General features: G+C 48.9%; 9 protein-coding genes across 9 annotated transcripts; 5 read left to right on the plus strand and 4 right to left on the minus strand.

The window, feature by feature from the left end:
- Window positions 1-1,062: 1,062 nt before the first annotated feature.
- A1O9_10194 (uncharacterized protein) lies at window positions 1,063-2,091 on the minus strand (the record flags this gene model as incomplete). The annotated part of the gene is made up of 3 exons (XM_013400929.1): window positions 1,063-1,569; window positions 1,774-1,827; window positions 1,891-2,091. 3 exons carry the CDS (start codon window positions 2,089-2,091, stop codon window positions 1,063-1,065), a joined length of 762 nt encoding a protein of 253 aa, XP_013256383.1.
- A 400-nt stretch (window positions 2,092-2,491) lies between these two features.
- On the plus strand, window positions 2,492-3,373 carry A1O9_10195 (uncharacterized protein; the record flags this gene model as incomplete). The annotated part of the gene is made up of 1 exon (XM_013400930.1): window positions 2,492-3,373. One exon carries the CDS (start codon window positions 2,492-2,494, stop codon window positions 3,371-3,373), a length of 882 nt encoding a protein of 293 aa, XP_013256384.1.
- A 332-nt stretch (window positions 3,374-3,705) lies between these two features.
- Window positions 3,706-4,791, plus strand: A1O9_10196 (uncharacterized protein; the record flags this gene model as incomplete). The annotated part of the gene is made up of 1 exon (XM_013400931.1): window positions 3,706-4,791. The coding sequence occupies one exon, from the start codon at window positions 3,706-3,708 to the stop codon at window positions 4,789-4,791; it is 1,086 nt and encodes a 361-aa protein (XP_013256385.1).
- A 744-nt stretch (window positions 4,792-5,535) lies between these two features.
- On the minus strand, window positions 5,536-6,898 carry A1O9_10197 (uncharacterized protein; the record flags this gene model as incomplete). Its single annotated transcript, XM_013400932.1, has 4 exons — window positions 5,536-5,866; window positions 5,926-6,336; window positions 6,465-6,670; window positions 6,734-6,898. The coding sequence occupies 4 exons, from the start codon at window positions 6,896-6,898 to the stop codon at window positions 5,536-5,538; spliced, it is 1,113 nt and encodes a 370-aa protein (XP_013256386.1).
- Window positions 6,899-8,106: 1,208 nt separating this feature from the next.
- A1O9_10198 (uncharacterized protein) lies at window positions 8,107-10,023 on the plus strand (the record flags this gene model as incomplete). The annotated part of the gene is made up of 6 exons (XM_013400933.1): window positions 8,107-8,297; window positions 8,364-8,604; window positions 8,661-8,970; window positions 9,025-9,561; window positions 9,630-9,724; window positions 9,778-10,023. 6 exons carry the CDS (start codon window positions 8,107-8,109, stop codon window positions 10,021-10,023), a joined length of 1,620 nt encoding a protein of 539 aa, XP_013256387.1.
- A 1,232-nt stretch (window positions 10,024-11,255) lies between these two features.
- On the plus strand, window positions 11,256-13,046 carry A1O9_10199 (beta-glucuronidase; the record flags this gene model as incomplete). Its single annotated transcript, XM_013400934.1, has 1 exon — window positions 11,256-13,046. One exon carries the CDS (start codon window positions 11,256-11,258, stop codon window positions 13,044-13,046), a length of 1,791 nt encoding a protein of 596 aa, XP_013256388.1.
- Window positions 13,047-14,510: 1,464 nt separating this feature from the next.
- On the minus strand, window positions 14,511-15,875 carry A1O9_10200 (ornithine decarboxylase; the record flags this gene model as incomplete). Its single annotated transcript, XM_013400935.1, has 2 exons — window positions 14,511-15,535; window positions 15,590-15,875. The coding sequence occupies 2 exons, from the start codon at window positions 15,873-15,875 to the stop codon at window positions 14,511-14,513; spliced, it is 1,311 nt and encodes a 436-aa protein (XP_013256389.1).
- Window positions 15,876-16,735: 860 nt separating this feature from the next.
- On the minus strand, window positions 16,736-17,849 carry A1O9_10201 (uncharacterized protein; the record flags this gene model as incomplete). Its single annotated transcript, XM_013400936.1, has 2 exons — window positions 16,736-17,339; window positions 17,389-17,849. 2 exons carry the CDS (start codon window positions 17,847-17,849, stop codon window positions 16,736-16,738), a joined length of 1,065 nt encoding a protein of 354 aa, XP_013256390.1.
- Window positions 17,850-19,409: 1,560 nt separating this feature from the next.
- On the plus strand, window positions 19,410-21,098 carry A1O9_10202 (uncharacterized protein; the record flags this gene model as incomplete). Its single annotated transcript, XM_013400937.1, has 1 exon — window positions 19,410-21,098. The coding sequence occupies one exon, from the start codon at window positions 19,410-19,412 to the stop codon at window positions 21,096-21,098; it is 1,689 nt and encodes a 562-aa protein (XP_013256391.1).
- Window positions 21,099-23,234: the final 2,136 nt, after the last annotated feature.

Consider the following 23,234-nt stretch of genomic DNA (forward strand, 5'->3'; position numbering starts at 1 on the left):
CTGGGTCACTCAACATTCGTTGAGTTGAGCTCCGTGGGGAGCCCTCGTTGAACCAATTGGGGATTCCAAACAAGCTAGAAAAGAAGCGCCGAGAAACCTCCCGCTATAGGGATATCATGTGATTCAGCGAGGAGCGCAGTCTTACAGGGCATACGTTACGTACCTGTATTTATTACCTAGCTACCATGCGTCGTCAGTGTAAAACTCTCTCTCTCTCTCTTGGCGTGACACGTCAAAAACGCTCTTCAGAGTTTTCAGTGTAAATAAGTACCATTCACTATAGATCACCCAACCATTAAACGTGTTTTAGCCGTATCCCTTCTAGTAGGTAAAAGATATTTGTCAATGTACAAGAGGTACTTAAACTACCTGAAAACCAAAGCAAAACGAGAAAAGTCACGTATAAGTGCTCGAAACTCGGGCTGTAAGTGAAAATACGCCTCTAGTGGTAACTACCGTTCACCAACTAGTACGCCAGCGTTGAAAATAATTTTGCTCAACAGATGTAAGTCCAAAATACGCGGTTTCAATTGCTCTATATAGAGTCAGTCATCTTCTTAACTTTATAACAGTCGCGCTGTACTAGGTGAGTAGTTCAATAGTCTCTTTTGTTTAATCTTTATAATCTTTACCATACTAACTAAACGGCCCTAGGCTTAAATATTATAGCCTACTTAAAATAGGGGTCAGATCATTATAGAAGATGAGATAACCATTAGTCGAGGCTCGTTGACGGTATTGCGTAGAGATTTATTCTAAAAGACTGGCTCGAGGATGGGAGCGCGGCAGAATCGACTTGTAAGTTCGAATGTGGAGGTATTGGCATGGTGTTGGAGGATTTAGACTGTACAACTGTACGGGCCAATCGATACAGGCAAGTCAGCGTAGTTGAGATTTCTGTCTTCTTCTACTCTATGGTCACCGTTCTAGTTTATATAGAAAATTACTAGGCAAATGACCTCCTGAAGCCTATTTTCCATGATTCCAAAGCATTTCAAAGGCTGTAGCACTGACTCATTGATCGTCATCACAAGGTTGCCTGCCAGCTTGTTTTGTCGATAGTCATTTAGGCGCCAACACGGAGGTAAGCGAATACTCGATGTTCTCTCGAACTATCCTCCGAGCAGCGTCCAAGTATCGAGCGCTCAACTTGTGTTCCGCTTGTCCGGAAGGGCTCTGGGAGAGAACAAGCAGGCCATTCGCTGCTGCCATACCGGCGGAAGGGTCTCTCAGAGATAGTGAGGAAGAGCCACCGATAGGTGCGTTGAAGTCCCATAGAGGAACATAGCGGCCAGTCTTTATCGTTTTATACTTACTTTCATGTCCAAGATGCGCTATTTTGACTTCGACTTCCACGCAAGAGGGTGTCGTTTCTAGCTTTAATAAGTAATATTCTGATACACCACACGCAATGTCGAGGAAATCTGGTTCACCAGTCCAGGTGTATGTTTGTGCATAGCCGAGAATGGCCCATGCTTGGCCGCGTGACCATGTGGTCGTTGCGTCGTACCCTTGTGTATTGGTCAAGGTGGCTTCGCCATGGATCGGGTTGGACCAGATGAGGCCAAACTTAAGAGGCAATGACGCAAAGGTGACAGTGGTGATTAACAATTATCGTCCTTGTTGTTGTCTGGTGAATCGGTGCAACCGCTAATGCTGGCGATACTCGTGGAGAAAACCGTGTGGATACTTGAGGCTCCGCTCAAGCAAGGAGTAGATGCAACCAGGAAAGAAACCACATGTCCAGAATTATATATGCCGTGATGTGTAAACTTCAGGACTGGATCCTGTTTGGGGAACCAATTCGGGATACTGTACAGGCGGATTCTGGGAAGATCATCAGTGACCGAAAGAGTCTCCTGAGCAGTCCAGGCAGCCACCATGACTTACGTTGTTCGCCAGCCTCTCCTTTGCAGTACGAATTATTTTTGCTACAACATTCTCAGAGAAGAGCTCTGGTGGTAGGGGCCGTCGAGTCCGACTTGGAGCAAGATTTGCATCCTTGCTGGCAGCTGTGGCAGTTAAGCAATCTTTCAAAGCCCCATTGACGCTACTATTTGCACTTTTGAATGTGAGTGATTCTGTGGTCATTACAGCTGCTGCGCTGATCTACAAGGGAGGACGATACCATTGCCTCTAGAGCGTCCATGCAGGCGCAAATGTTTGCTATATTACCTCTCGCTGGACTGTTTATTGCTCCGGCCTGACCGTGAGAAAGTCATTGAGAGTATGGACAACGGGACGGGGAGTGTCAAATGGAATCCACTTGTTAAGGACACCATTATGCAGTTAGCTTTTGATCAGAGCAAAACCAAGGTCTAATCTTTGTCAGGGCCAGAACACGGAACTTCGGATGAGTGCGCGGCCGCACACTCTCCGGCCCGTGTTCCGCAGGCTTTAACTTTGACCAAGTATCCTGATAGAGAAATGCCGGGGCAGATTGCAAGCACAGGCCCAGCTTCCCAGACAGGTTCAATCCTCCTCATTCCCCATGCCTCCACTGCCTGGCTTTTCTGACAATCCTCTGCAAACGCGCGAGGATGTCGTTCGAGCGACCGAGGCATTTCTCAAGCCGCTCCTGAAATTCTTCTCGCCGGCCAGTGCTAGAGTGCGACTCCCTGTCGGATCTGGTGCACACTTCGATGAGACAGCAGCTCAGCTTGAAGGCTTCGCCAGGCCACTATGGGCAATCGGCGCGTTTCTAATGGCAGGCGAGCCAGATTGGAACCTCGTACAACCATGGATCGACGGTCTGGAGACTGGTTCCGATCCAGATCACCCAGAGTATTGGGGCGCTATCAAGGACCATGACCAGCGCATGGTGGAAGCCGAGATGGTCTCTTTTAGCCTACTCGCCGCACCGCGGACGCTACTCTGGGACAAACTTAGTGTCAGAGCCCAGCAAAACCTGGTCGAATGGCTACAGAATATGAATGACCGACAGACCCATAAGGCCAACTGGCTCTGGTTCCGTGTCCTTGCAAATCTGGCCCTTATCCGCGTGGCTGGGGTAGAAACAACAAAGATCCACTCCCAAATGGAAATTGACCTCGCTCAGCTCCACACATTCTACCTTGGTGATGGATGGTCAGCAGACGGACTTTGGAGGAGTACTGATCTTGATGAAGAAGAATGGAGGATTTTCAGCACTACGGGTCGTGCGAATAGCATCCCGAGCGGGCGAAATGCTGACTTCTACTCGGGTAGCTTTGCTATCCAATTCAGCCAGCTCCTGTACGTTCGTTTCGCTGGAGACATGAACCCTACCCTTGCTGAGCGGTACCGCCAACAAGCGCGGGAATTTGGTGCCGGGTTCTGGAGATTCTTCGATGCTGAAGGTAGGCTTACTAGCTTCGTCGACGGGGACTTCTAATGACAATACTCGAAGCTGCTAACAAGAGAGTTTAAAAGGCGCGGTCATACCATTCGGTCGGTCGTTGACATACCGTTTCGCCTGTGCTGCGTACTTCGCTGCCCTGGCTCTGGCTGATGTGCCTAATATGGCCGAGCCTTTGGCCAGTCCTGGAGCTATCAAGGGTTTTCTACTTCGGCATCTACGCTGGTGGGCTCGGCACTCTGTAGACATGTTTTACCCTGATGGGACGATGAATCTTGGCTGGCTTTATCCGTGGGTTCCTCCGACTATAACCCCCCCCCCCCCCCCGGGATGCTGGGTCACGCTCACGTTTGGGTGGCTTCAGGAACATGTACATGACAGAAGACTATAATTCGCCACAGTCTGTTTACTGGGCTCTCAAATCTCTTGTAGTTGTTGGCTTACCAGCAAGTCACCCGTTCTGGGCCGAGCAAGAACTTCCCTTCCCAGCCATCACACCTTCAACGGCTGTGAAGATTCTCCCATCGCCCCGGCAGATGCTTTGCAACCATCCGAGTGGAAACCACCATTTCATGCTTTCAACTGCGCAATTCCTAGGCATACATTTCAAAGCCGCTGGGGCCAAATACTGTAAATTTGCATACTCATCTGCATTTGGCTTCTCTGTTCCGACAGGATATCATTCCTTAAACCAGATCGCTCCAGACAACATGCTAGCCATGAGCCGGGACGGCACAGAGACGTGGGCGACTAAGCATAAATGCAGTGATACAGAATTTGGCATTGCCGTGTACGACGGGGCAGGAGATGAAACCGTTGTCACTGCTGCCGTTACGTGGTATCCGTGGGTCGATCGCTCTGTAGTCGTAAAAACGACACTTGTACCCCCAACTGAAGACTGGCCTGACTGGCACGTTCGGGTTCATCACATCAAAGTGATCCGGGCCTGTAAATTGTTATTGACCGCAGAGGGCGGCTTCGCCATTTCTGGGCGATACTGGAGGGATGGCAGTGAGTTACCGGTGTTCAATCCGAACACATTGGATGATAGCTCCGAGGCTGGGCTAGCAGAGGGCATTTTTCAAGACAATTCGTCAGTTCTTGTTTTGTCAAGTGCAGGGGCCTCAGGGGTCAGTGCAGAGCTGATGTCGCCAGAGAAGGGAGTGACCACAATGGCGGCGCTCAAGCCGGAGGCAAACACGAACCTCATGTCTCAACGCACCACTATTCCGATTGTTGAGCACACTTTAAAGGATATGAAGGCTGGCAGTGATGTCTATTTGGTGACCCGGGTATTCGCAATCTCTAGTTCAGGAAGTGGCTGCAACATCAAGGGTTATAGGAGCCTGAAAGTCCGCTGGCTTCAGCGCCCATGTGTTTGGATTGAGAATCCTCCAAGCGCCGAAGGACAACGTCGAATCCACCTCAAAAAGATGGAATTAATCCATTCTTAATCAACATCCCCATACACTAGAGGCCACCCACCTATATCCTGTGGCAGCTCCGACATGCTGCCCCACTGATCTGAAAATCCTGCCGTAAGATCGTTGGGGTGCGAGTTGAAATTCATGTTGTTGAAACTGATAACACGATCCATTTCCGTGAAGCTATGGTCCATCAGGGTCCGCGAAATAGCAGATAGGTTGTCGCCATCGCCCGTATGTGAAGGTCTGATATTGTTGCCGCCTAGCCACGGTGCGTTCGTAATATTGTTCCCCGTGATGGGACTAAATCCCCCCGGTGCCACGACCGAGCCATTTGTTGCTTGCGCATTCCTCGAAGTATATCTGCTGGAAGTAGGAAGGAGAGATGAATGCTGTAGGCTGCCCACAGGAGCGAACGGGATCGACCGACTATTGCTGGTGCTCGGGATCGTTGATTCATTAGCATACGATCTTGGTAAATTGTGTTCCTCAAACTCTTCGTCATACTCTGTCACACTTATGCGGTATCGATGGTCATGCTGATGTCTGCTATAGAGTTCTTTCAACTTCTGGGCCAACTGGCCAAAAAAATTGGTGTTGAATTCTACATCTTCTCGTCTCTCCACACCTATCCATCGCAACGACATGTCTTCGAGACATCGTATCAGCACTGAAAACTCAGCATCTAGCTCAGCAGCTCCAGAATGGCGCCAATGGACTATGTTTCAAGGCGTTAGCCGAATGGTATCTGGGAGGTATTTGGACTGGAAGCAGTTATAACCCACCTAACAAAAGTCGTGCGCTAACGAAAGCTGAAAATGCTAGCTGTGGTGACACCGGGAAACTTCTTGAAGTAGTCTCTAGATACTTCCGGGTGATGTTGGCTGTCTCGATAGCAGCATGCTGGCAGGTCTCGGCACTATAAGAACTAGGCAGCTTGATACTTGTCAGATCCGGCTCAGGGTACGCAATACGCTGATGCAAAAGAATCATTGAGGCGTTATGAATAGTATGTGCAACCGTCATGTTAGGATCCATGACACCAGGAAAGGCTCTGCGAGATACACCTGAGTCTTTCCACTGCTGCGGTAGAAATAGTTTCCAGCTATACGGTAGCTATTAGTAGGATCAAAGAAAGCAAAATGCATGAACAGGTCGTCTTACTGAACAAGCCGAAGGTCAAGCTCTTTGAAGCGGATAAGCCAATTCGAAACTTCCTGTTTATCGTCGAAGTTGATCTTCTGATTCAGAAAGTACGCGATCACTCGACTGAGTGACTCCATAGATTCCACAAAATAAGCGAAAGCCCCAACGTTTGACATATCTACCATTTCGAAATGCGGTCCAGGTTGGGGAGCGCTCGGTGACGTAGAGCTGGCCTCATAAGCATCAACGTGTTTTGGTGAAGTGCTCCAATAACGTGCAGGGAGGAAGGTAACAGATTTATTAATATTGGCTGCAGATCGATCCCATATCCCAAAGTACGGGGTGGTTGCTGGCGTTTCACGATACCAGTGACCGCCACATATCGGCAATCTCCGGCTAACGTCTGCCGCCGTAAGACTCGTGTTCGAGCTGAAATTTGTAAGTAACTGAAGCTACACCAAAAGTTTGGGAAATACAAAGAGCTTACCCAGTCGTCACTGAGCAGAATCTACAAATCGTAAGTGAAACTCTTGGGACTTCAGGAGAGGTTGCCAAACCTGTCGAGAATGAAGATGTTCCAGAAGACTCGTCGCCTCTCTTCTTCCTCCACCCAGGACGTCGGATCATGCAGTTGGAATGCCTGCTTTAGTAGACCATTACGCTTCTCACGATCCTCTGCCTCGACAGTCAACTGCAAGTATTCTACCGTCCTGGTCAGGGACCCTACGAACGACCAGGCCCTATGTGTGGCGCCATTGCCAATCTAAATTCCCCTTCGTCAGTCGCGGGTCGCCTTCTGGGAAGCATCAACTACGAAGGGACTAACCTCAGTGAAAGCGAGAATAGTGAGAGCCTGCAGGTTCTCGACCGACTGGCGCTCCATTGCGTTTAAAATTACAACGGTTCTGGATTTCGCAGTTTCGTCTTTCACATAAGCGGCATCCAAAGGCTTATCATCCTGCGTCACAAACCTCAAGGCAGCGAAGACCATGGAATGAAGCACCACAGACATCTGTTGCCATCCTCTAGGACTTGAGATTTTCCGTCGGAAAGCAGACTCTTGAACAATCGGGACCCAAGGCTGCACACGGGTGAAGTACGCTGCCAGGAGGGCCTCCAGACAAACAATAGATGGTGGACTGGGGTACCCTTCATGATTGGGCTCATGTCTATTTCTGGAGGCAGCGTGTGACGATGTATGCTGGGTGCTTCGACCAAGGGGTCTCGTTCGCTTTCGAGGCGGCGCACAGTCATCTTCGTCTTCGTTTTCGTTGCCTAGGGAATGGCTGAAGTTGGATGCTATATCCGACGTTGACTTGAGTTTGGCGCTTAACTGATGAATCTCATCGGAGAGCCTTGATATCACGTTGATGATGGGAGATGGATCATTAGACACGGGTAGCCAATCATGTGTCTCGTCTCCTTGGTCAGCTACACGCGTCGGTTCGTGATGAAAGACAGCCTTTTCCACCGCTTCTGCGTGTGCGTCAGTAGACGAGACACCTCTGAGGAATCATTTTGCAGGTTCCCGTACCAAGGCGCCGGTTCAGAGCTTCTACTGCACCGCCCTTCAGCCCCGGCTTGGCCTTCACAGTCTCATACACGCAGTCGGTATCTACAGTCATTTTCAGCGGATATTCGGGACGCAAGCTAAATGAACACTTTCTTACTCAGTCGCTCGCAGTTGGAGCAAAGCGGCTGCTGGCGTGAGCACTTGAGTTTTCGCCGTCGGCATTGGTTACACGATGGTAGCCCCACGTCACTGTCGACATCGGCCATGGGCTCGGGACGGCCGTCCATCGTTGCACTCACTACAAGGCAACTCGGCAGAATGGTCGGCCGCGAGATGATGCGAAGAGCAAGATTTTATATGCAGGACATGGAGACGGGCAGGTGGGGAGGTGAGGAGGCCGAGAGGCCTCCGGCCCATTAACGCGGGGGCAAACGCCAAGCTTGCTTGCCATAGAAGTCTACTATCTAGCATTCGAAGGATCAATTGCCGTTGACCCTTCCTGGACAAGGCGTCACAGAGAGATGGATATGGGGTCCCACAAAGCCATTAGTGAAACCCAGGCTGGTGCCAACTCTCACAAGATATATAAAATATATGTCCGGAACGATGTCATATTCGATCTGCACTTTCGCTCATCGAGCACGTACTCCAGTACCTGACACCAGGATATCTCGAAGCTTCAGGACATGGCTCCGACTCAGGACATTGTGAAGGATGAAAAATCGGTCGTCGAGATGGAGCTAGGCGCCACAAAGAACTCATCTGGGGATGAGGCTACCCCAGTCACTTCCGCATACGCAAGCTTCACACGGGCAGCTTTGGTGCGGAAGTTGTGGCGACTCTATCTCACCGGCTTGATGGTGTCTCTTGGGGGGGTGTGAGTTTTCGCTCTGAAGCTGTGCAATTCATTTGTTCGATGGGCCTTTGCTAACCGCTATCCCAGGTACGCCGGCTATTGCAACTCCGTGATAGGCAGCATTGTCGCAAATAAAGGCTTCATTCAGGCCTTCGCGACGGTGCATGACCCTAAGACCAACGAACTTGTCCTCGATGCGCAACATGTGTCCATCTGGGCTGCAGTGAACTATGCATCGCAAATCACTTTCCAATTCATCTCACCTTTCACTGCCGATCGTTTTGGTCGCAAGTTCAACATGTGGGGGTTTACATTCTTTCTAACACTGGTAACTATGCATCCCTGTGAAAAAATTTCATGAGACACTAATCCTCGCAACTCTAGTCTATCGTGCTTGCGATCGTGGCGCAAAACTATGTCGTACTTGCGCTCTCTCGTGTTGCAGGGGGATGTGCCAGTGGCCTGATCTCAACGTCCTGCATGGTCTACATGTCCGAGATCGCATTGCCGCAATTCCGTGGCGCCATGCTGGGTGCCTTTTCTCTTGCCTTCGCCCTTGGCCAGGTGTTTTTAGCCATTGGCTTAAAGACGCTTGATGTCACAGCCCCATTGCATTTTCGCCGCATATTTTACTCAGAGTTTGTTTTTTTTGGACTCTGGCTGATACCCGTGATTTACCTTCCCGAGACGCCAGGTATGAAGACAAACTGGTTCCTCCCTTATCCGTATCTAACTGATCCATACATAGCATGGTATGCTACTAAAGGAAGACATGAAGAAGGGAAGAAAGCATTGCGCCGGTTGGTTGGCAATGTGGAAGGGTACGACCTCGATCGCGAGTATGGTGTTGTCAGATTCGAAGCAGAAAATTCGGGTGCCCTTGCCAGATCCCATAGTAACTCCGATTGGAAAGCACTATTCACCAAGAACAATATTAAACGCATCATCGTGGCAACACTGCCCTTTACTTTTCAGAATTTTGTTGGCGTCGCCCTTATTTTTGGATTTACCACCTACTTCTTCCAACTCGCAAACCTTTCGGATCCGTTCCTCGGAAAACTCATCATCCAACTCATCCTCGTTTCCGGACTTATCGTCTCGTTCTACTTTGTTGACAAGGTTGGTCGACGAAGGCTAGTGGTTTGGGGTGGGTTCATCCTCGGTATTGTTTGTTTTATAGTTGGCGGCCTGGGCTTCAAAGAGCAAACAAGGGCCTCGGGCATAGGGTTGATAACACTCTGCGCATTTTGGGCATTTATCTATGCCAATTCCTTGGGCCCTATTGGTGAGTTCAAATCTAGTCCCCTTTCCCCCGCGTTTGAGTGTAAGGCATCTGACTGACACGCTATGCAGGCTGGATTTCTCTTGTTGAAGTATCAAGTCCCCGTCTTCGAGCGAAGACAACGGCATGCGCTGCCATCCTACAGGCTTGTACGGGGCTTATTTTCGTATGTCTAAGGCACTATAGCGTTCGGTCCAGCTATTGACGAAAGATAACTAGTCATACACAGTGCCACTGATGCTCTCAAATCAAGGTGCGGGATGGGGACAGAAGATCGGGTTATTCTTCGGCTCAATCACCTTCATATATCTGATACCTGTCTTTTTCTTGTACCCCGAAACCAAGAATCGCACATACGAAGAGCTGGACGAGTTGTTTGAACGTGGCGTTCCTGCATGGAAGTTTGAAAAAACAAAAACAAGACACCAGGCGGCACTTGGGTCCGAAAGAGCCAGCGAGCCATGATGTACATACAGTTACACGCAACCCAAGGTGGCACGAACCAGACTTGTGAGCCACTGAAATATACCAGCACCCACAGACTACCTTGAGATATCTAGACTAGCATTCGTGCGGAGTGAATCAGGAACATGCAAAGGGTGCGACTTTGACTGGAGACTCTGTACAAAGGGAGTGGTAACGACTGTTTCGCAAATTCTGAGACCATGCCTTTGAGACTGAATGTTGAATGCTTTCAAAACCTAGGTGTCATCCTGCCATCTGTGCTGATGTCTATTTAATTAAGGCACATCTGCGTCTAGAAAACATGGGCGGATAAATTACTCAATTTGTAGGCTAAATTTCCATCTCCTTTCATTTCCATGGCAGATTGTCTTCAAGTCGAACCTTCTTGGAAGGATTAGCAAGCTGGTGACAAACTTTGAACATCGGCCCCGCCGACCTGCTCACCAGTGCATGAGATTGTGAGCTCTGTGTTGTTCACACCTTGTCTGCCAGCTCATCATCGTAAATTGTCGCACGTTACCACGCCAACAAGTGCCAGATAATACCCAACTAGATTCTGTCACTGACCCGTGGGCTTGAGCTAATCAACGAGTTGCATTTCCTCTCGCGCCGTAATTTCGTGCTTCAAAAACTTCTTTAGTTGGCCATACGTCTAACTGCAGCTTACAGCAGAGGGAATAAGGATAATTGCGTCCGAAGGCGCTAAGAGATAGCATTGCGTCTATATGTAATGGAAAATACTCACTTGAAGGGCGATCGCTGGATATGTGGAGCGTCCGGACCATCGGCAAATGAAACCGGCAAACCGGCCCATCTCTCGTGCGACGATACGCCGCTTGCCGATACTGAGTGTACTACTAGGAGGACATTCGACGATCAGAGGAGATATGGCTCGTCCTATGAAACACGGGACCTCAGTTCTGCTGTGTGGATATCATATATCAGCTATCGAAATACACACCTTCGGCCTTGAGATTGTGACTTTGTTTGGTTATTTACCCGACATGCTGGCACAGCGCAACTCGACCTTAAGCGTGAGTACATGCGCACAACTACATCTTGGTCGCATCTTCGTAAATAAATGACCCCGTTGGTGGGCCAATGTCTTTTGAAGTTTCCAAGGCTGATTGAGTCTGGAGACTTTACTTGTCCGTGACGACCAAACATTATTGCGAACGCGACTGCGCTGAGCCTCCCATCAATTAACCGGATTCACAACGAGAAAAGTCGTAATGCTCAGGCCCAAGGTGACAGCTACGAGAGAAGTTGTTTGCTTGGATGGAATTTGGAATTTCAGCCTCGTGCTCGACAGTTCAGTCGAGGAATGGAGCAAGGTTCTCCCGGCAGGAACTCAAATCCCAGTACCCGCGAGCTACAACGATATCTTGCTCGGTCAAGGCATACGAGAGCATGTCGGCTGGGTTAAGTACCAGCGCCTTGTTAGGGTTCCCAGAGGTTGGTCTCCAGACCATTACTTCATTCGCTGCGATGCAGCAACACACAGAGGGCGCATCTACGTCAACGACGATCTCGTCGCGGATCACCAAGGCGGCTATACTCCCTTTGAGGCTGATATAACAAAGTTGGTTAAGGCAGGGGAGGAATTTCGTCTCACAATTGCTGTCTGTAACGAGCTCAGCAATGAGACTATTCCGCCCGGGAGTATTGAGGTCCTGGCCAACGGGAAACGACAACAGAGATATCTTCACGATTTCTTCAATTATTCGGGCCTCTCCCGTTCAGTATGGCTGCATAGCGTGCCAGCGCAATATGTCCAGGATATAACTGTCATTACGGAGGTTGCTGGCAAAGGGTCCCTAGGTATCGTAAACTATGAAACAAAAACCCATATGGATACTGAAACCCAAGTCCGAGTAACGGTGGCGGACGAGATGGGTGTGGTCGCAGGGCGAGCTACGGGGCCGTGTGGTACAGTCAACATTGAGTCCGTGCGTCTCTGGCAACCTGGAGATGCTTATCTGTATAAGTTGACAATCTCCTTGCACCAACCGGATGAAGTTGTGGTAGATGAGTATCACATCAACGTAGGAGTACGCACAGTGAATGTGCAAGGATCCCAATTCCTCATCAACAACACACCATTCTATTTCACCGGCTTCGGCAAACATGAAGATACTCCTATACGCGGCAAAGGCCACGACCCGGCTTATATGGTGCATGACTTCCAACTCTTGGACTGGATCGGCGCGAACTCCTTCCGTACGTCGCACTACCCTTATGCAGAAGAAGTCTACGAATTTGCTGATCGACATGGAATCGTCGTTATCGACGAGACCGCAGCTGTAGGGCTCAACCTGGGTATCGCATCTGGCTTGTTCGGCAAGAAGGCACCTCCAACCTGGTCACCCGAAACTATGAATGAGAACACAAGAGCTTCCCACGCCCAAAATATCCACGAGCTCATATCGCGCGACAAAAATCACGCTTCCGTGGTCATGTGGTGCATCGCCAACGAGCCGGCTTCCCATGAACAGGGCGCGCGCGAATACTTCGCACCCCTAGTTGATTTGACTCGCAGCCTCGATCCTACACGGCCCGTTTGCTTCACTAACTTTGTCATGGCAACCTCGGAGCAAGACCTGATCTCTGATCTCTTCGACGTCCTTTGCTTGAACCGGTATTACGGTTGGTACGAGTACACTGGTGACATGGAGATGGCTGAACAGGAGCTTGAAACAGACCTCCGGAGCTGGCAGATCAAGTATGGTAAGCCCATGATCATGGCTGAATACGGGTCCGACACCATTGCTGGACTGCACATGACAAATCCAGGGCCCTGGAGTGAGGAATTCCAAAATCATATGCTTGAGAGTTATCATCGTGTGTTTGATCGCCTCGAGTGTGTGGTCGGTGAGCAAGTTTGGAGCTTTTCGGATTTCCAAACCAGCGCCATGGTATTCAGGGTGGATGGAAACAAGAAAGGAGTCTTTACGAGGGATCGGCGGCCGAAACTTGCGGCGCAGACATTGAGAAAACGGTGGTTGGAGCGAAAGAATGCCTAGTTATAGGTACGGGAAACTTAGGGTAGGTTGAGAGTCAAGTAATATAATCAGCTCGTGGTTAAAATAGGCTGAAGAGGAGCTAGATCACATTTTATTCCTGTGAAATGGCGAGGGGTGTTGCGCAGGACCGTTGCTCAAGCCACTACACAAATTTGAGAACTGAGGTTCGGAATGGAATGGAACGAACTCCCCAGTTCGAAACCCCCTAGTAAAATCGATGCGGCTCTGTAATGTCTGCTTTTGAATAGGAGACTTAGATGCTATGTTTGGCAATGCACGCGTCGTGTTGAGAATAGTGCGTAAGAATTCTGCTGGTCAAATGGCGACGCCTGGCCGTCTGAAAATAAACTTTGTCCTTCTTGGATGTTTGCAGTGCCACTGGGCTTGGATAATATATTGGTGCCGTTTGTCAACGTTATTGTATACTCGCAGATTCATGTCGAATTCAGGCCGATTATTCCTTATTCCAAATAACCTCGCAGACAATCCAATTCGTAACATTGACGCAGCAAACAAATGGTTGTCGAAGTGAGTTTATTTTACTATAACTCCTAACAAAAAAGGAACGCTTCAAAAAGATCATCCGCCCATATGAAGAAGTACCCCAACAGGTTTCCTATTCGTTGTGAACTACTTGGTCAGTGCGACTTGCAGGCCATGGATGATCGGGCCCGGATATTAGGTCGTGTTGGAGGAAATCAACTAACTCCTTCTGGATAGGTGCTCCACCCGCGGCGAGATATACAATCTCGGTCTTTATTACCTCTTATCCTCTCCGCAGACGGGTGGGTGCTCTTTTGGCTTGGCAATTTTAGGACCTTCAGCCACAAAGATTACACGCGGCCCTAATGAGCAAGTGGAAAGCTGTAATTGATGTCAATGCTAAAGAAATGGCCAAGCGGTTTGGCTACCAAGTATGCTAGATATAGCTCTGTGTCGTAGAGGGTTGCTTTATAAATTTTTATATCAATTTTTTTATAGCAATCTGATTGTATGAACTATTTAAATTCATCAGGATATCCAGAACTCAGTCCTTTTAGGCTTTAGCATTTGGCGGTTTGTGCTAAGGCAAAAAGAGTCCTACATTGATGACACAAGTGATTTTTAGGTATTGAGGGAATAAGGCAGCAGAGATTGCTAAGGTGGTATGAGAGCATTCGTTTTAACTACTTTGGTGATTTTGGATGAGACAGGACTTGAGTTTGGAGCTTCGAATGGTAGGAATTACCATTTGGAGTAGTATCGAATTGAATCATCCCTTTACAAAGAAAAGGGGAATTGTGTGTGTATATCTAAAAATCCTATATAATCAACCGGTGGGGAAAAGGACCGTGCGATAACAGAAAATGTAGAATCCCCTCCTAGCACTTCCCAAGTTTTGGCAGTAGATATTGTTGTGCGAACGACGCCAAATAAAAAGCGTCACCACTTCGCGTCACATCGTGATATGTGTCTTGCTGTCCTTCAATAGCCCAACAAGGCTGACGCGCCAGGCTCGCTGGAGATGTAGATGATCTCATGATCGTCACGAAAGCCGTTGAACCTGGTAGCCGAACATTTGGTATACGCCCCCATGTTGTCAAAGTAGAGCCAGTCACCGACACCGAGAGTGCCGGGCAAGAAATGCCGATCGGCGATGACGTCAATTCCGTCGCATGTCGGACCCCAAATCGAATACTCGACGAGTTTGTCACTGTCGGATCCGGCTGAGAGAATCTGTGGAACCGGACGCTGATGATCGAAGATGATATTGGAGAAATTGCCGTAGACACCATCGTTCAAGTACAGCATGTAGGCCTTGTCACCTGGGATCTCTGCGGCCACTTCGCGCCTCGCAATGACATTGGTAGCAAGAGTGAAGGCATTGGATGCGTAATAGCGACCGGGCTCCCCAATGATTCGAACGTGGGAAGGAATGTGCTCGTCGATGGCGTCGTTTAAATTGGCAGCGAACATTTCGAACGTGTCATCCACGAATCCGCCACCTACGTCGAGTAATTTGAGATCGTAGCCGAATTCAGCAGCCCGGTCGAAGACATGTCGCGCATCTTTGACGGCTTTCCCAAAGGAGTCCGGATCGCTCGCTCCAGATCCAATATGGAAGCTCACACCGACAATGTTGAGTTCCAGCTCTTTAGCCAAAGAGAGCAGGACTTTGGCTTCATCCAAACTTGCGCCATACTTGGAGCTCAGACGACACAAACTGGTGGAATCCTCCGTCAGGATGCGGAGCACCAGTTCTGCGTCCGGGAAGCAAGCTTTGATTTTGTGCAACTCATCCGTGTTGTCGAATGTCATGTGAGTCACTCCAACCTTCTTTGCGTGGCGAAGATAAGACTTGGTCTTGCATGGTTGAGCATAGATGATGCGACTTGGGCATACGCCTAGCTCCAGAACCATGTCAATTTCGGCTCTGGACGCACAATCGAAACCAGTTCCCAACTTTGACAGGAGACTGAGAACTTCTTTGTCGGGGTTGCATTTGACCGCTGCATATCATCAGCCTCGGGTCTGATCACATATAGTAATGGATGAAAACGCACCGTAAAAGGGCTTGACTCTGCCCAGATTCATCTTCCATCGGAGATGCTGACGGTAAACCTCGCCTAGATCAGCGACATAGAACGCATCTTCCTCACCCGGTTCACACGTATCAGTGTTAATGCGGGCAACTTGTTCCTTGAGGACCTTTTGAATAAGGGCCTTTGAGGCAAAGCCAGTCACATCGGAGTCGAAGCCATGATTGTTATCGATAAGATCGATTTTACTATCATTCAAAATTATCGTTTCTTTGTATTCAATATCGATAGCAGAAGGGGCCATAACCATGCGAAGGTTGCGTAGTAGATCAGTTGGTAGGAGATCCCAATTGGTGTTAGGGGGGTTTGCGGGACTCTGCTCCAATCGGACGTTGGCTTTGCCTCAGCGACTCTCCCTCCTGAAGAGGAAGAACCTCAAGTGACAACCTATGCGGCAGCTGATGTTGTTGGAATTGCGAAGCGGGGATCTCAAACTGAAAGCACGAGATCGGAATTGGCTTCTTAGACTGCAGCAGGAGGTGGACGAGTGTTGAGAATGTGTCTGTGTTTGAGAGCAGATGCAGTTTGAAAGCGAAGGCAAAACGAGGTTGAAGCCGTGATTTGGGGTGCCTTTGGTCGGCCAAAGGCGAGGTACCTGGGTATTCAAGACGCTGCTGTACCTGTAACAGACACAGAGCAGAGGCTGTATGGATATTGTTGAATTGCTGGCAAAGTAGATGTGAGCGAGCTCAGGTGAAAAAAGCGATTTGTGATGTTGATAAGAAATTTATGGATTGACGACAAGGTTGGCGGTGGTGGTGGGGGAGGCCAGGGCAGAACCGGGACCCATCAAAAGTCTCTGGCCCGATGGAAACCAGTGAATCATCGTCCAAGCTGAGGGAATTTGGTGATTCAGCGCCAAGCTCCGAACAAACGGGAACATGATTATCCGCCCGCAAAATCCTCAGGGCCGCTGTAAACCTCGCCGGCTGAAAAGGCCGTTGTGTGTGTGCACGTGACATCTCTGCCCAGCCGTGTGACGGAGTCAGCCCTAGCTCACCTTGGACTTTGTGGAAATTCAAAATGGCAAGATGGGAATCATTAAGCTGGTGATGCGAAAAGATTCGGGTTGTTTGACCAAGAGAATACCTTTCCAACCTAAGGAGACTGTCACAATGCTCCCTCAGACAATCTATATGTATAGAACTCGGTGGTCGGTGGCTCCGGGTCCTGGTCGGTATTTGTGTGAGGGAGTGGGATGTTAATACTTTCCACTATCTCAAACTTGGTAGATTGCATCCGCTCGAAGAATATTGAATCTGCATCGTGTCGTCGTTTGAAGCCGACCAAAACCACCACATTGGGTGCACGCAGAGCCAGCTGTCGCAAAGTCTTTACCAGGTGGAGACTGCTCTCAGGATTGTAGATGCAGTCCGAAACCAAAATGAGATCGAATTTCGAATTGGAGCTATCATCAAGGCCTGTCTCCCAGTCCAAATTCTGTGCTTGAACAGAAGATCCTGCTGTTGGCGTTGCTAACCGAACATTCCTTCCCAAAATCTCCTGAGCGTCTTCCAGGTCGGTAAGAAGCATGTCGCATTTGACAAGCTGTGCGAATGCAACGCCCACAATGCCACAACCAGCTCCAAGCTCAAGCACCTTTAGCCGCCTTACCTGGTTGGCTTTCATCAATATGGACATCGACGCTGTCCCAACGGGAGGAGATGACCGGGTTGTTTTGTCGAAGTAAACGAGAAACCCTAGACTTGCGTCCCTGACCATCTTAGCAAAGGGATGGTCTATGGTGGAGGACAAGTGCTTACCAGATGTGGCGGGCAATGCTATCGCCTGTTTCCTCCCTGATCCTGATACGAGACCTGTTGCTCAGCCAGAGCTGCCGCTCGACCACTGGCTCAGCCCGCTGTTTGTCAGACAATGGAAATTCAACACTCCAAACATCGAGAATCTTAGGAACACTCGACGCTTTCAAAGCATCGCTCGTTTCTTGGGTGGTCACATGCACAAGAATAGGCCTGGAAATATACTTGCCGGGGCATTGAATGTTAAATTTCAGCGCGCGAGATGTAGCTTTCCACTCCAATGAATTGGTACACAAGATCTCATATGGATGATTGGCTTCTGCTACTTCCGCCACAAGATTAACGTCTGCAGGGTAGAGCGAGTCGCCCAAGTCTGTTGTCACTGCGACTACTGCTGAGATATCAATCGTCTTCTTGCTAGCAGTAGTCTGCGGTGTGCGCAAGAAGCGAATGTAGTGTACCATGGCTTAAGAGGCCGTCTTGATTTGGGCAACCGAGTCATAAATATCATCAGCGGGAAATCTTGCAATCTTGAAAGCGTGGAACTCAAGGTGGAAGTTCCTTCTGTTGAGATGGTTAGGCGCTCGGCTTTGTTTTGCCGCTTGCCCAGACTACGGCAGAGCGAAAATACAGAAGCGCCACGAGCTTTGTATCTTCCAAGTTCTCCCTGTACGAAGTACGAGTACTACACACCCTTATTCTCTCATTCACAACCTCATACCTGTTTTCACATTTCGAGTATAACGTATATCGGAGATGGTTGGAATGGATTCCTCGCGCTTTTCCTCCATCTGTACTGTCACTCTTGAGCACATCGATTTTCTATCTTCTCGATGGATTAGATAAGTGGGCTTTCCAAAGCTCATTGCCAAATGCCTATGTACCATCGCTCCTGAGCGAGCAGGCAGTGACCTTAATCTCGAAGCTTTTGCCCCTTCCAAAGATTTATCGCATACTGCCTAGGTTGCCAGGTTCACGATGTACTTATAGTCGTTCAACGGCCAGGGTCTACTTCCTAGACAGGTATTGGCGAGGCTTTTGCGAAGGATGACGGAATTATATAAGCCAAAGAAAGGCCCCCGACATATTACCTTAGGAGGTGAGTAGCCTGACAAGGAACTTAGCGACGACGGACTCCAACCAAAGGCCATTGGCGATACGAAGGACCACCTACCTACATAGTGCCCTAGATACCATCCCAGCAGATGACAAGCTACATCTAAGAGCTTCTCAGATCTGATCTGACAAAGAGTGTCTAAATCTGACTGCCTACTAAGATGAAGATGAGTCTGGAGCGCTCTGACAGCAAAGGAAAAGCTTGTTCTGTAAGCTGTAGGCACTAAATATGTTTGCGTCCAAAATGGAGCCATATCTTACGTCTTTTCATGGCTCCCGGACATTTACCATTACAGAGCCAAGCCTCTCCAAGTAATGTAAATACACTACCGCCAAGTACACTACCTGTATTTTAAGGCCCATCCACATCTCGCCTGCCGACAGCTTGATAGTCTATATTTGTGTTAGCTCGTCCCCCCACGGGCTATTTCTAGCGGTTCTGAGTGGCTGATATCCCCTGCGGTCAGATAACATCAGGAAAGCTGCATTGGACATGCAAAATGGCGCCCGCCGCCACAACTTGTGGTTCCCTTTATGTCCTCTGTATTTTCATTTCAGTTGCCTGATCCACACATATCTTCCGAAGAACATCAGACAGTACCTTGCCGCAGGGGCCTGACGCCTGACGCCTGACGCCCACATATTACATGCACCCATTTGTCCTCATCTAGCTTTCTGGCCCTGATCAAAGTATCTGTGATCTGGTTGGTCTTCCGAGAGTAAACACAACAAACAATGCCCAAAAAGATCTCGAAATCCATCCATGAATGAATTTTGAACGGACAAATGCCGAACCTAGGTGAGAGCCACTGTATTCCTAGGTCAGGATTATTCACAGGATTTACTGAGACGGCAGGTAAAAGACATGTCGGCTTTTCATCGTATTGACCCAGGTAAAACAAAGAGTCATGCCCGATGAAAAATGGAGGGATGAATTGCAAGAGTACGCGCTTCTTGTGGAAGCAGTTTCGAGTGGAGATAGATCAAAGGTTGTCAAACTCTTCGGCGACTACATTCTACGGAAAAAGGCCCAAGAGGCAGAAGAAGCCGAAGCAGCAGCCGAGGAAGAGTATAATGGCGACGAATACGAGCAAGGCGATCTTGACCTAGATGGTAACTACGGAGAAGAATACAACGAAGACGAATACGATCCCTACTACCAAGAAGACGATGAAAATGGTGAAGGCGACTACAATCACCCAGCACAAACGAAGAGAGTCAGATTTGCGGAGGAGGAGGAAGAAGAAGAAGAAGAAGGGGGAGGAGCTGAATACTATGACGAAGATGGAAATCTGACGTATGGCGATCAAGATTATGAATACACTGGTGAAGAAGATGGCCTGTATGGACAAGACTATAACCAGGATGAGTACGATGACGGAGAAGATGGCGGCGCTTACATGTCTGGAGCATTGCCTTCAACAAACGAAGAGACCAGCAACTACTACGACGAGGAAGAATATGGCGATGATTACGGCTACGACGACGGTACTGGGGCATATGAGCAGGAAGACCTGCTGCAGAACGATGCGTATGAGACCCCGGACCAAGTCCCGTACAATGACTACTTCGGATCGCATGTAGAAGCCAATACATATGGGGGAAATGGATACTACGATCTGACTCCAGAAAATGGCATCCATGACTACAACATGAATCAGCAGAATGGAGGTGAGTGGAAGAAAGCCTTTCGTGAGAACGAACAGGTCACAGATGATCAAGTACAGGAACATGGCATCAACAACGATACAGATGATCTTGGTCAGCCGTACCCTGAAGATATGATGATGCCGGACGAAGTCGAACTCAACGACTTGCTCAGTCGCCTGCAGCAAGGAACTATTGGCCCCGACTTCAATGATCCGTATGTAGAGGAGGATGAGGATGAGTTCCACGCAAATCAACATCATGAAGCTGAGGAGGATCAATATCATGAAGGTGGCGAGGAGGACGATGAGGATGATCTGGAAGGAGAATCACAGAGAGAGACCTTCGGTGGACACGCGTCCGGCGAGGACCACATGGCTGGTGTCTCAACCCCACATAACGATGAAGATGCTGGAACTTCCCGCCAAGCTCCGTACCCAGACGATGAGGAGTCTGTCTATGACGATGAGGATGTTGAAGACTTTGACTTCTGGGATGATGAAGATCCTGCAGATGAAGCCAACATTACAGGGTACTCTGAAGACCTCAACCAGCTACAACAGCAGTACTGGGGTGATGAAGATGACGACGAATATGAAGAGGACCCTGCACAGCAATTTGAAGAAGAAGGATTTTGGGAAAATCCTGTTCGCCCTCACTATGACGAGGACGTGGTGCCATTCCCAGGCTTCCACCGAACAATCAGCAACGAGCGAGTTTTGCCATATGCATTAATGCCCGGCGACCAATTCGACGAAAACATACAACGTGATCCTGTGAAGGAGGTCAACCCGCATTACAACGTATTTGACGCCGGTCAGAGATTTTACGACCACTACAGCAGTTCCACGGAGGATTCGAAAGTGGACGCAAGAAAGAGTATTCAGAGACCAAACCTTCATCCCATGTCTCTGGTGGACAAGTTCAAGGAGAGGCTCTATGCAAGCTGAATTTCCACCGATGGATAGAGAAACGTGAGCCAATTTCCATTCCAGATGGCTGCTCATCTCGTCTGGATGTTTGAGCATATTTTGTACATTTTATATACATTACTGAGAATTTCAGTGCAGATATCTGACCCCCTATTTAGGCTTTTCAATATCTAGATACCCATAGATGAGTTTTAACAGATGTTAGATGAGAATCCACTTCTCTATTAGAGACGCTACTGTCAGTTCGACACGTTCAAATTTCAATCAATCTGATATGAGACAGGTGCAGACCTTGCAGAATCTCTATTCTCGAACAGTGAACAGCTCGTGTCCAGGCTCCAAGATCTGTGTGGAATAGGATGACCATCAGCGCCTATAACCTAGTTTCTATCTGTAATACATGCAACGAGAGCCACCAACATGGTTGAGACTAGTCTGGGTCTCGGATAAATCCTTGCTCCATCACAGTATTCTGAGTCGGCCTCGGCGACTAATGAATACAGAAGGGTAATCCAAGAGCCGGAGCTCCCGTAAGCCCAAGATCCTAAGTACACTGTGGCGTATGATGACGGAGCAGTCGCTATATTGGTCCAGTCGGCGGAGCTATTCTAAAATCGACCGGATAGAACAAGGCACAATGGTGGGGCGAGGCTAAGTGGTTTAACTAGGAGAGAGGCAGTGCACATCCTTAACGAACTCGACTTCCAGTTTGTTTCATACCAGATTTCACTACTATAAGCGCATTTTTACCCCAGACAACAATCATTAGACTTAGAATTTCTTGGATCTCATTATCATCAAGTACCTATCATCAGCCCTTTTGGAGGCTCTCAATACACGTTTCGTCCAATTAGCTTCTGTCACTCTGCCTCAGCCCATCGGCGGAACATATTTCCTTTGTTCAAGGTCTGATGGAATACTACGATGATTCCTACGACTACTACGACGCATATGAAGACTGGGGTGAGGGAGGGTATGACGAGAGCGGGTACGGTTACGATGGGTACGAGGAATACGGCAACGAGGAAGAGTACTGGTATGATGCGGAAGAGGAGATGTATGGGGGTTATGAAGAGGAGGGAGGATACGGACAGGATATGTATCAAGGCTCTTATGACGAACAAGGAGGGCATGGCCAAGGCTATGAGCAAGATTATGGGCAAGATTACGGGCAATCCGGGGGTAGCCAGGGATATGAACAAGGCGGAGGTCACCAGGGATATGAACAAGGTGGTGGCCATCAAGGATATGACAACATGGACGAGGGATATGGAGGTGGTGACCAGGGGTATGGGAACATGACTCGAGGATATGAAGAGATGAACTCACAGCAACCTGGAGGAGGATACAATCAATATGACCAGGAGGGCCAATATTGGTAAGGTGCGAAATTCCAGCCTGGTCATTAGGAATAGGATACTAACATCTGCATAGGCAGTTCCACGAAGAGGCCCATGAAGGGAACTCATTGTCTCATTTCCACGACTCCGATGAATATCAAATGATGGGGCCACGTACATTAGCTGTGCCAGAGATGTCTCGGGCGGGGCATATGCTTGAAGCATACGGCACGACCAACCTACCAGCCAGTGATTATCATCTATCACCTATACGTGCTGAACACAGCTCCCTTTCCCAATCATACCAATCGTTCTTGCCGAGCGCCATGGCCATCCCCTCTCAACGTCAGAATCATGGGCCTTCACGCGCCGTAAGCCTCAATCGCAGTCAGCGATTGACACTTCAGCCCGAAACATTATCGCCACCAACTTCCTCATCGTCTCCGACAGCAGGAATGTTTCGCGATCTCTTCTGGAAGTCCCAGAACAGAGGGTCTACACCTGAACCTCATAGCAGGTCACCACTCTCGAGAGGCCACAGAAGCCCGTCAAGAACTGGCCTGCCCACGCCAAGGTCGGCAGATGGGAGAACTCGGCCTTTCGATGGTGACTTTCGAAGACCAGATACGGCGATTGGATTTTTGGCACCTTTAACGCCATGAAAAGTTTATTTCAGTCAAATACCCATGGGTGTTACGGATTTTCATTTATGTAATTCACGAACTTCGCTCTGATGAGGTGGATATACGGACGATATTGCTATACCCGCTTTGGCATTACTTTTCAATTTCTCCTTGGGAACTTTTTATTCTCA

This window comes from Exophiala aquamarina (genome assembly GCF_000709125.1).
Source record: "Exophiala aquamarina CBS 119918 chromosome Unknown aczIA-supercont1.12, whole genome shotgun sequence".
NCBI classification, from domain to species: domain Eukaryota; kingdom Fungi; phylum Ascomycota; class Eurotiomycetes; order Chaetothyriales; family Herpotrichiellaceae; genus Exophiala; species Exophiala aquamarina.